Raw genomic sequence first — 12,474 nt, forward strand, 5'->3', positions numbered from 1 at the left:
ATAATAATCCCTGCATTTGATTATAGTGCCATATCATGTCTTTGAGACGTCTCAAAGCACTTCACAAAATATACTGTATAGTGACTATATTTTGTGGTTGAAATGCGGCAGCCAGTTGCGCACAGCGGTGTCCCACAAACAGTTGTGGATTGAGTGAGCAATTTATTATTGTTTTGAAGGAATTATTACCTTTGCCCAATGTTTTGCCCTGCCAAGAATCAAACCCAGGTCTCTCGCTTGCGAGGGGAGTGCTCCAACCACTGAGCTACAGGACTTTCCATGTAAATGATGCTGTATGAACATTGTAAAATGTCACATAAATAGAAGATGCTGTTTGAACTAACCACTGATTACATAAATCTCAAATGATTATTTTCTGGTGTTCCTGTTTTTAGACTGTTGCAGTGCCATTCAGCCCAGACAATCTTTGCCAGCGTTTATTCTCCACATGAGCCTTAACCCTTTCTATTCTCTATTCCTGCATATGCATTAAGTTTCTTCTTAAATATGGCTGATACTTTCTGCCTCAGCTTCTAGCTCAGTTCCACTTTCTTGCCACAAAGAGGTTCATCCCAACCTCCTATCGGCCTTATTTTAGACTTGACAGCAAGTGCAAATGGCATATTAATGTCCTTTTTATCAAATCCTTTCAGTTTCAAACACCTCTTTCAAGTGCCATCTCCAGAGAGAAACTTAACCTATCAAACTTTCCTGACAGCTCTACTCACTTACCCCTGGTAACTGCAAAGTAAATCTACACTACACACTTTCCACTACTACAATATCCTTCCTGTAGTACGGTGACCTGAACTACACAGGATTGCAAATGTGGTTGAACAAAGGTTTTATATAAATTTTACTTCCCTACTTTTGTACTCTCACAAGTTTTTGTAGCTGATGTATAATCTCAGTTGTAGATGCATTATGTGAATCCACATTTCCTACAGACACTTCTGGATAATAATAATAATAATAATCCTTGCATTTGATATAGCGCTTTTCATGTCAGGAGGACGTCCCAAAGCGCTTCACAGAACACACTGTAAAGTGAATTGACTGTATATTTGTGGGCGAACGCGGCAGCCAATTGCGCACAGCAATGTCCCACAAACAGTCGTAGATTGAAAATGACCAATTTATTATTGTTTTGTTTTTTTTGGAGGGATTATTATTAGGCGTGTGGAGTAAGGAAACTTGCCCAAGGTTTCGCCCTGCCTGGAATTGAACTCAGGTCTCTCACTTGCAAAGCGAGTGCTCTAACCACTGAGCTACGATGGAGATATTTGCATTTTTGTTCATACTTGATCTGGTGTTTTGGTAGTATGCTCTTGTTTATATGCAAGCACAACATTCATATGAAGCCAGAAATGTTTTATAAGATTTATTTCTTCTGGGAGGGGGGGCAGGGCAATGGTGAATGAATTTCATGTTCTTCACTGTGTTGAACGACTGCTGAGAATGGAAGGTTCCAGCCTCTGCTCCAGTATGAATTCCAAACATTTTAGTAAAAGGTCACACTGTTAACACTGCACAACAGCACATACAAGGCAATGCTGCTTATGTGCCTCAGTCATCTTCTACTTCTCCGGAGTGAAACATTTCAAGTCCTCAATTTCAACTGTTCTCTTCATTTGAGTCAGACTAACTTCACGATTGGAAAATATTTGTGAACAGAAAAATCAAATTCTGGAGGAACCTTAAAAAAAGCAAAATAAATATATAATACTTAAACAGTGATACATAACTAACTAGTGTGATTTCAAACAGTGCAGAATTCCATACTGCCTTGCTAAATGAAGATGAGATACATTTGTGTTCAGCCTAGATTTTATGCATTTCTCTTTCTATGGAGATATTCATAAATAACAAAACAAATACAGAATACTCATTCTGCCTGGAGTTTGAACATTTAATTGGGAACAGAACAATCTTTTAAAAGATCCTGTCCTGAGAAGAAAGGCAAGTTGTTTTCCTGATTTTGATTGATTATTTCCAGTTCTAGTCAAAATCAGCTAATACAGCAGAAACTAGAAATATAACCTGGGATTTTCGGCAACAACAATGCTATTTGAAAGGGTGACCCGAGAGGATAATTCTCATTTACAATTAGGATTCAAAAAAGTGCTGCCTTCTGTATTTGATCATCATGCAAGAGTATTTGAATTAGAAACAGTGACAGCAGGATGAGGGGAAAACAGGGATAGTGACAAAGCAATGATTGTTGCCATATACATTAATAGTTCCTAATATACTCATGAACAAAATAGAACCATCAGGATCATTTCAGTACTTACCTTAGATTCTTTCTTGTGGCCTCCTGCAAGCAACTTCATTACCACAATATTAGGTTTTGCAACTTTCAGAATTCGATTTACCTGAAAAAACAAAGTGCACCCTCAAAACAATGTTTTAAAAACCTATAAAATGAATCAAGGATGAACACACTCCAATATAAAAAGATTTCATGCCAAGATTAGGAGGAAACATCTTGTATTCAAGCCATGACCCGCTCTGCCTTCCCTCACCTCCGTAACATCACCTGACTCCGCCATTACCTCAGGCCGCTGAAACTCTTGTTCATGCCTTCATCACCTCCAGGCTCGACTAAGCAAATGTCTGCTTGTCGGCCTTCCCAACTCCTCCCTCCACAGGGCTGTAGATAATCCAGAACTCTGCAGCCCGTGTCCTCTCCCGCACCAAACTCGTGATCCCATCTCCCCCATTCTCGCCCGACTCCACTGGCTCCCTATCCTTCAGAGGATTCAGTTCAAGATTCTGGTCCTCACCTACAAAGCCCTCAATGGTCTCGCCCCACCCTATCTCTGTGACCTCCTAACCCCCTACCAACCCGCACGCTCCCTCTGCTCAGCCGGCTCTGGCCTGCTCCACGTCCCGCTCCCCGCCTGCCCCACCATTGGCGGGAGAACCTTCAGCCACTCTGACCCCAACCTCTGGAACTCCATCCCCCAATCGATCCGCCTTGCTCCCTCCTTCAAGTCCTGCCTCAAAACCCTCCTCTTCGACCATGCCATTAATCACCCCCCTTTCCCTCCCCTCCCTTCTCCCCCCAACTCCAACTCGGGTCTGTCCAGCGCCTTGGGACGTCATCCCGACGTGAAAGGCGCTATAAAAATGTAATCTTGTTGTTGTACTGAATACCTCGCTGGATCTTTGTTTTGTCAGATGGGTATCTAACATGGAAACCCATCACCATAATTAAAAATAACCAAACCGCGTTCTATATAGGCATGCAACCTACACATGGACATTTCCTTCTGTCTGGAATGGAGTGTGTACTCTCTCCCCAGAGAGATGTACCCTTTTTATCTAATTCTGGTGAGAACTAATTAATTCCCTGCACATTCTGGTGAAAAACCTGTAGGTTTATCTAGGTGTTTGGATTGTGATAAATTTCCCAATGCTTGTTCAACCCTAGTGGAACACCCTACTCATTAAGGCTTTCGTTTGCAAGGTTAATAAGGGAATGGGATGAATCTCCGCCCCACTGACCAGTCTGTGGCCTCTTCCTTTCCCAAAAAGCCAGGCTATCCAGTCTGTTAACAATGTCTTGAAGTATTACAGACATAACTGGCTCAGGAACTGGATTACGTAACTCCACCACAGAAGGTTCACTTGATTCCTTCTATTACCAAGCACATTACTTTGAAGCTAACTCAGCTCTAAGAAGACCTTTGGAGCTTACCCCTTTCCAACTTCACCTCTCCCCCCTCAAGTTTACTTCAATAGTCACTAGCTGCAGGACCTTAATGAACTCTATTCAGATAAATGAGGAAGAATTATTAGTATAAAAGTTATGTTAAGTGGAAAAGGATGTGTTATTCAAAAAGGACATGTTTTTAGTTCATAATGTGTATTTATCCACCCTGAGATGCTATCCTGTGTGGAGGGCGCTATATAAGTGTAAGTTGTTGTACTTATATGTGACGTGCACACCTTAGTATAGAAGTTCAAGAAAACCTTTTGACCTGAAAGACTATCTATAATAAAGTGCACAGTACCTCATTATCTGGATTAGGGATGTTTTCCAGTATTAACTTAGCTTGCTGGAAGTTCTTACTGGCAGCCATGTAAAGGTCTGGAGACTGAGGAGGGGGAGTGTACTTGTTGAGGTCTGACATTTCCTATTTGAAGATAAAATTTAAAGAGTTCCTTTAAATCAACAAGACACACACACATACATACATACATACATAAAGCCTTTGCCCTCTAGTCAGCTCTTAATTTGTAAGCTGGTTCTGAAGCAGGATATTTCAAACCTCAGAACTGAGTTGTTTCCATGATTTCTATTTCTTGACTTGGTAATTCATATAATGGGTATATTGTTCTTCAGTACAATTACTGCTAAAAATAAAACATGCAATAAAGTCTATATTTCATGGTGGTAACACTATCTTCAATTAAACTAAATTTTTGTATAGGGGGTTGATCTAAACACAATCTACCTCCATCTGTCCTTGCCACGGCATCTGAAAAAAATGGATGATTTGCCTCATGTATCATGAAAACAACAGAAACTGCATGATAAAACCGGTAGCTGCATGAAAATTCAACACCAGTATCAAAACAGAACAGATTGATTTGTCCATTAAATATTCTATCAGACATACAATATTGTGTAAAATTTAAATATGCTATTTGTTCTAATGGCAATACTGTTAGAATGTCTGGTGAAATAAACTATTTGCTTATAAACAAAATTAATTCCCTGCACATTCTGGTGAGAAACCTGTAGGTTTAACTAGGTGCTTGGACTGTGTTTATTAATTTATATGGTTATAATTGTTGTTGAAAGTGTAAATAATCTCCCAGGGAAATAAAAGACAAATAATGGAGTTCTTGGTTAGGACTTGCCAAGACAATTGTATGTACATTTCCAGGCACAATAATAAATATATGGATTTGACATGCTACATTTGTGTCGGTATATTTGATATTTGCGTCGCATAACCTTCATATGACAATTTTTTTTCTTCACAAGAATAATTAGGATGAACAATAGAGTTGATCTGGTGGCACGTGCCCACAAGGTGATCTCACTGGGAGAGAAGCCTATGCATCGCTGTCTAGGAATTATGAGTGGCACAGGAGAGCGAAACAATAACTTTCAAAATGGGATATAAAAAAAAGCAGTTTCGATCAGTTGCTCCGATGCAGATTAAAAATATATTCTCCTCATCAAATGGAGATTCCCATTTCCGAGTACTCTGCTGCAATAGGTAAGTCACTGTGTATTGTATTATAAAGATCTCTGTTTTGTTTGCCGCTCACCTTGAACTGCACATAGTGCACTGGTGGTGGAGTCAGAACACTGTTGAATGGAGCAAACCTATGCTCATATCGAACCTGCTCACTGTCCAGTTCAAATTTTGGCTTTCTTACTTTTCCATCCATATCGAAGGCAATCATAGTCTGTACCAAGCATTAGAACGGAAAAAAAACCATTTAATTACACTAATTTCTAATTAATTGCAGCTACACAGGAAATAATCTTACAATTATACGTAAAAGAATATACAGTTTTAATTCTATACTTTTGTTGTAAAGGGAATGCAATAAACCTGTAAATTCTTTATGTGTAAATTTTCTATTGTGTAAATAAAAAGCCTCTGATAGACCTGATTCTCGACGACAACACTGTATTTGTTTAATCTACGACATAATTACTATCTGGGACAGACTGTGTGGGGATGCAGAGCCACCAGCTGTTTGCAACATCCAATAACTATCTCATGTGGATGTCCTTGTCTCTCTCATGTGCCCACTTCATTCCAGACACAGGGACATTTCACATGTAGGTGGCGTACAAATGTGGAACTCTATCTGGTTTGGATACTCTTAAACATGGTGATGTGCGTCTGCCAGACATGTGTCAAACACCTGGCTGGACAGAACAAAGGTTATGGTCAGGCAAGCACTCAACCATTCTCCGGGGGAGGGGAAATGAGAGGTTGGGAGGAAGCCGAGGGACCTGCGAAGGACAAAACAAAGAGAAATATGCATCATATTTGGAGAGATAATGTATGTTGAGGACAAATGACAAACCATTGTACCCATTTTTAAAATCTTGAATAAACTCCAGGGTATAAATAATGGTGCCCCTACCTCTGGAGTAGAGTAAGCAATAAGAGAGGAAGCTTCGACTCTTCAATTTTCTGGGAAGAAAGACCCCGGTAACACCATTACTTTTGCCAATGTGCAGTTTAACATGTTGACTACTGTCTTGTGCACTTTCTTAAGAGCAGTGTTGGGTCAAAGTCTCGAGGAAGTTTCAAGCCTGCTCCAACTTGTGTATTTTAGGGAGACTTAGTAATGGTAGGGAAGAAAATAATTTTCCCCATTCTGCTGTGGGGGAGGGGAACAGAAAGAAACATTTTCCCTCTTCCTGGCTGCAAAATTCTGACTCGCTTTTCCTCTCTAGATCCATTGCATTGAATAACTTTAACCTGCCTCCGTGGTCTCACACAGAAAGAGAAGTTGCTCTTTGTTAGTTTGTTATAACAATCCTTGCATTTGATAAAGCACAAATAATGTTGAAATGTCTCAAAGCAATTCACAGGGGATGGTTAACAATCTTAGTGACTTTGTAGTCTTTTTTTGTATTTGTAGTCAAATGCACCAGTCAATTTGCACAAAGGAATGTACCACAAACAACCATGAATGAACGACCAATTTACCTAAGAGTTGGCCTGGACATCTGGAGAAAGTTCCTTCTCTTTTGGAATATTGTCATAGATCTTTAATGTCCACCTGAACAGGCAGATGAGATCTCAGTTTAATTCCAATGGAGCATTCCACGAGAACTATACTAAGCCCAGTCCAGGCTACTGAACATAGGTTCATTAACACAATTTGACAAGCTGAACGGAGGCTGTGGTGTCTCTGAACTAGGGGAAGTGTCGAAGAAGAATTAGGGAGGAACGATGTCTGGGTGGTCTCTGTTGCTGCTCAGTGAATCCTCACCTTATACATTCCAGCACACATATTCTGGTAAGCCTGACTCATGGTGGTTTCTTTGTTCAGAGGCCGAACTGCATTTGAGAGAAAAAACATTTTTCAAGTGATAAAATTAATTCCATGTTGCAACATCAAAAACAACTGAAACCAGATTCATACGATTCGATGTCAGTAATAAAGTTGAATAAAATTTGAATTTGTTTGAATGAAGTCTTTCCAATGAGATGAATGTCTATTTATTCCACCAGTCGCAAAGATTCAATGTAAAATGAGTTTGGCCTATGTTCAAAAAGTTGTATCCAGCCCATAGATACCAATTGCTGTGATAGCAGAAGGATGGAACAACATCTCCACTCATGTGATACAAATAGAAATAGATTTTCTTCAACACAGCAACCCAACACTGCAGAGGATTTGATTGCCAAATGGAGGATGTTTGCAATAAAAATCTGTTGAGCGCATTCTTAAAAGGCCAGATTCAATAATGTAAACTAAGTTTGTGCAGGCAGCAAGTCCCTACCTTTCTTCTTCTTCTTGGTCTTTTTACTGCTGCGCCCTTTCTGTTGTTCCTCCACGATCCGCTCTTCTGCCATCTGAGAAGTGTCAGCACGGTTCAACGTAGACATCAGCCAAGCATACAGGAACTCTGACAGGTACCTGTAATCCAGTGCACACCACAAATTGTGAGCCCATGTAATATAAAGCACAAGGACCCACTGAACAGTATGGCAGCACCTATGGATGCACAATAGGAAATTTGCACACAGGATTATCAAGATTATCCACTGAATATGTATCAGTATGATTTTTAAAAAATAAAGATTTAAACCAAAGCAGTTTTAATTTTTAAACTCATTTTGTACCTTTTGGGTTTGGAAAATAAAATAAATTCTGGATTGCCCCTTTGAGATGATACAATACAACTTTACAAGACATGCAAGTATGCTGGAATGACTAGACTTAAAATTATTATGATTCCAGATTCAAATTTCATTGCTTTTGCGACAGAAGGGTCATAAAACACTCATAAAACGTGGACATTTCACCAAAATAAAGAGAGCCAAACCGATTAATTTACACATAACAAAGAACAAACAAAATGTAAATTGTGTTGTGTATTGCACATGCATAAGGTTTTACTGAAGAACAATTTATAAACGTTTTAAATATATGACATCTTATTGTTCAAAGTGAATAACAATTTGTTTGACATCAAACAAAAGTCATAGGTAAATGATCCAATTAATCACCAAAATCCTGGACTAAAACAATTCTAAATCTCTCAAAGGCAGCCCCTCCATCCAAGGAAACTAAAAATCAAGTCACCAGACAAAATCTTGCAATGCTGCCTGCGGTTATATTTAAAAATAACCATTATTTTCCCTTTACATGCTATTTTCTACCTCCTCGCCTTCATATGTAATCTTCATATCTCTTAGCCTCTGGAACTTCCTCCCTCTTCCACAAGAATTATCTGGACGAAGAAGGCTCTTTGACCCATCCGATCTCACCGACTCTACCGTCTGATCATCATTACATCCAGCTATTCAAATGAACCATTTTGTCTCGTCCTCTCTGTCTTTACCTCGCTGAACGCGCCTATGATCAGTTCCCCCCGCCTTGCTCAGTGTCCAACACCATAGCTGTGAAGTGCTACAAGCTGTTACCCTACATTAAGGACTCTATAAATGCAAGTTGTTGTGCGCAAGTAAGATTCTTCAATAGGATGCATATGCCACCTCACTGAGCTAGTCCAGAACCTTTGTGTCTTGTTTGACCTCAACTGTCCTTTCTATCCCACATCCATGCCATGACTCGCTCTGCCTTCCCCCACCTCCGCAACATCGCCCGGCTCCACCACTCCACACGCCTAATAATAATCGCTCCAAAACAAAAAAAATTGGTCATTTTCAATCCACGACTGTTTGTGGGACACTGCTGTGCGCAATTGGCTGCCGTGTTTCCTCCACAAATATACGGTCAATTCACTTTACAGCATATTCTGTGAAGTGCTTTGAGACATCTAGAAGACGTGAAAAGCACTATATCAAATTCAAGGATTATTATTATTACTACCTCAACCCTCAGGCTGCCAAAACCCACATTCACATGTTATTACATGCTTGACTACACCAACTCCCTGCTTATTGGCCTTCCCAACTCTTCCCTTCACAAGCTACAGATCACCCAGAACTCTGATGCTCATGTTCTCTCCTGCATCAGGCTGTGACCCCATCACCACCTTCACCCGGCTCCAATGGCTCCCCATTCCCCAGAGTTCAAAATCCTCGTCCTCCCCTTCAAAGCCCTCCACAGCCTTGCTCCTTCCTACCTCTGTGATCTGCTGACATCATATTAACCTGTCTGCCTCCTCTGCTCAGCAGGCTCCGGCCTGCCCCACTTCCCCCTCCTGGCCCAACATCGGCGGTTGGGCCTTCAGCCTTACTGGCCCCACCCTTTGGAACTCCATCCCACATTCCCTTCGCCTCATTCCCTCCCTTGCCTCCTTCAAGGCACATCTCAAGACCCTACTCTTCGACTGTGCTTTTGGCCACCCTCCTACTCCTACCAACCCTGCCCTTCACCCTCCCTGATCCCAACGCCACTGCTCAGGACCAAATCCCAGAATGTACAGCGCTGTGGGACGTCCTCCCAACGCGAAAGGCGCTATACAAATGTAATTTTCTGTTGCATTGTAAAATTCTGTTTTGTGGGCACGTTCTACTGTAAGACATGGCCGTTAGAGGGCACTCTTTACCACATGTCAGCTGACGACTGGCCATTGCACAGCAAAATCTCTTAATAGATATTAAGAACAGATTTTAAGGGATTTTAAAACTTTCCAGCATTTATAATAAAGTAAGAATGACAAGGCTCTTACCAGTTACAGGAGATGGATCAAAAACAAATGAATCTATAAATTTTAGCATGCAAATAACTTAGTAAAAATGAAAATAAGTGGGTAATTGAAAAGTACTGTCTAGTACAGAACTAAAAAAAGGCAAGCACATTCTTGTTTGTGGATACAAGTGACTTTAACTAATGATCAGATTATATAATGTATTCTAAACAAAGAAAACCAGTGGTGTCTTTGCATCCCCTCATTTCAAGCTTTAACCAAACTTAAAACAAGGCAAATTTCCACATGTATGCGGATGACATCCAACTCTACCTCTCTGCTTCCACCCTGAACTCCAGGACTACTGGCGTCCTGACCGACTGTCTGTCCGACATCAAGTCCGAGGGCCAACTTTCTCTAATTCAACGCCAGTAAGACCGAGGTCCTCCTGATTGCCTCGCGCTAGCGCCTCCGCACTTCAAGCGCTGGCAGCATCAACCTCACTCAGCCAGTCAGGAACCTGGGTATCTGTTTGACCCTGAACTGTCCTTTCTCCCACGCATCCGCTCCATGACCGGCACTGCCTACCACCACCTTCGCAATATTGCCAGACTCTTGCTTCCTTCAAGGCCGGTCTCAAGACCTTTCTCTTCGACCGTGCCTTTTGTCTCCCTCCCACCTCTCTGCCTTCCCTCACCACTACACCACCCCTCCCCCATGCTCGGGCCCCAACACCTGACTGTTCAGCGCTTTGGGACATCTTCCCGACGTGAAAGACGCTCTATAAATGTAATTTTGTTGTATTTATTTCTCACTTTCTGTGATCACAAATCTTAATTTGGCCATATTTCACCACAATGTTTAAAACAAGACATGTATTGAATGGGTTTCATTCAAAATTTATGGTTTGCAAGCATTGTCTGGAATCAATATACCTCAGCAGAAGAATCAGACCAAACTTGTGACAGTCCAGTATTTAAGTTATATACTTATGTGAAACCTGCTGACGCAAAACGCCTCAAGAAGTACGCTGATTAAATAGTGTAGGTTTTACTTTATACATATTATTTACGTTGGATACAGAAATCAGCATCTACATGTTCTCACCAGTAGACGTAGTAGTACTCATGCATGCTGTACAGTTCCAATTCAAAGCCGCTCAATAGGTACTGAACCATGATCCGAAGGTTATGATAGAGAATCCAAGTGCCTAAGCAGGCTAGATGTTGTCTCTGTGGCTCCTGCTTCAATAGCATGCTATGGAGTGCTGCATCCACCTTCTCAGCCTGTAAGCAGGAGATCACAGCCATAACACAGTGCTTCCGCTCACAATCTATTCTCTATTACACATTGTATGCTATGTAGCTCCACACTATTGGGCAAGAAGATTAAAACTTTTATTTAAATTTCTAGCAGCTCTCTTCCAAAGGAAATAAAATTGTAATCATCAAAATTTTGTAATACATTCTGTGGTTGTCTGAAACAGCCATGACATCAGTTTCTCTCGTTCTCTCCAGTCATCTTCTCCTTCATCGGGTTTGAGGAGGAACTGTCAGAATGATAGGGTTCCGAGATTGCCATCTCTTGACTTCAATAACTGAGGGTGAATTTGCGATGTTGCTATGTGCTAATTAACACAATTTTAAGACCTTGATATTTAACATTTTTGGGGATCAGTGTCTAATACATGTGGAAACCCATCACCGTACTTATGAGTTTCCAAACCAAACTGTAAGTTTGATATATGTATCCCACTTACACACGGACATTTCCCTTTGTCTGGAATGGAACACTCTCTCTTTCTTACGGGATTACGGAGTATTACTTGCATGTTGGCAAGAACCAAGGTTTGAAGACCCTAGAGTGTGTATTGGGATACCAGTGGAGTTTAACCAGCTAAAACTGCAGAGAGCAGTCTGCATAGACAGCAGTCTAGCAAGCTTCCTGCTGATTGCCTAGCTATGACCATCCTTCCTGTTAGATGGTTATCTTACACAGTTAACAGGAGTAGAGTGGGAAGAATCCCTGCTCCAAGTGCTTAGATTAACATTGAAATATCTTTATGCTTTGAGATGTCCCCCAAAGTAAAAGGTGCTAAATCAAATCCAAGAGTTATTATTTATTCCTATTATATGTCAGGGAAGATACCTCATCCTGTAAAGTGGCAAACTCCTCCAGAATGTGGCCCAGTTTATCTCTCTGCCGAGCCCTGTTGTGTCCATGGATCTGTATCAAGCTGCCAAATGGCTGTAAAAATAAACCAGCATTGAATTAAAAAGTTTTAAATCTGACACCAAAACATTCACCACAGCTCCATCTCGGGGTTTTTATAGCGTGGTAAAACAGCACCCTTCACAGGTTACATATATATATATATTATATATATTAATGATGTGTTTGGAGTTTCTGTCATTCAGAATTCTGTAAGAGCTGGATAGGGAATATCAGTCTAATATAATCTATGTCTCGGCTCATGTCTGAAAATAGGAAGGATGCCATCTTTATCAATAAATTGTAGACTATAAAACAAGTCAGTCAGCATTATGACCTCCAGCATTATGATCTTATTGCATTTGCCATCTATTGTGGAGAGCACAAACTGGTTTATTTTACCTACTATCCCTCAATATAATACTACACGTACACTAAAAGATAGAAAG

General features: G+C 40.7%; 1 protein-coding gene across 2 annotated transcripts in view; it reads right to left on the reverse strand.

The window, feature by feature from the left end:
* Positions 1 to 1,368: 1,368 nt before the first annotated feature.
* The window catches only part of naa35 (N-alpha-acetyltransferase 35, NatC auxiliary subunit), a 32,665-nt gene continuing 21,559 nt past the window's right edge, over positions 1,369 to 12,474 (reverse strand). For both annotated transcript variants that reach the window (XM_007908041.2, XM_007908040.2), the window contains exons 16-23: positions 11,963 to 12,061; positions 10,922 to 11,100; positions 7,496 to 7,632; positions 6,982 to 7,049; positions 5,290 to 5,430; positions 4,020 to 4,142; positions 2,295 to 2,375; positions 1,369 to 1,696 (exon numbers count right to left, since the gene is read on the reverse strand). In XM_007908041.2, coding sequence (XP_007906232.1) covers positions 1,637 to 1,696; positions 2,295 to 2,375; positions 4,020 to 4,142; positions 5,290 to 5,430; positions 6,982 to 7,049; positions 7,496 to 7,632; positions 10,922 to 11,100; positions 11,963 to 12,061 — 888 coding nt within the window. In that variant the 3' untranslated portion in view covers positions 1,369 to 1,636. The remainder of the gene's footprint in view (positions 1,697 to 2,294; positions 2,376 to 4,019; positions 4,143 to 5,289; positions 5,431 to 6,981; positions 7,050 to 7,495; positions 7,633 to 10,921; positions 11,101 to 11,962; positions 12,062 to 12,474) is intronic.

This window comes from Callorhinchus milii, unplaced genomic scaffold (assembly GCF_018977255.1).
Source record: "Callorhinchus milii isolate IMCB2004 unplaced genomic scaffold, IMCB_Cmil_1.0 Scaffold1, whole genome shotgun sequence".
Lineage (NCBI taxonomy): Eukaryota > Metazoa > Chordata > Chondrichthyes > Chimaeriformes > Callorhinchidae > Callorhinchus > Callorhinchus milii.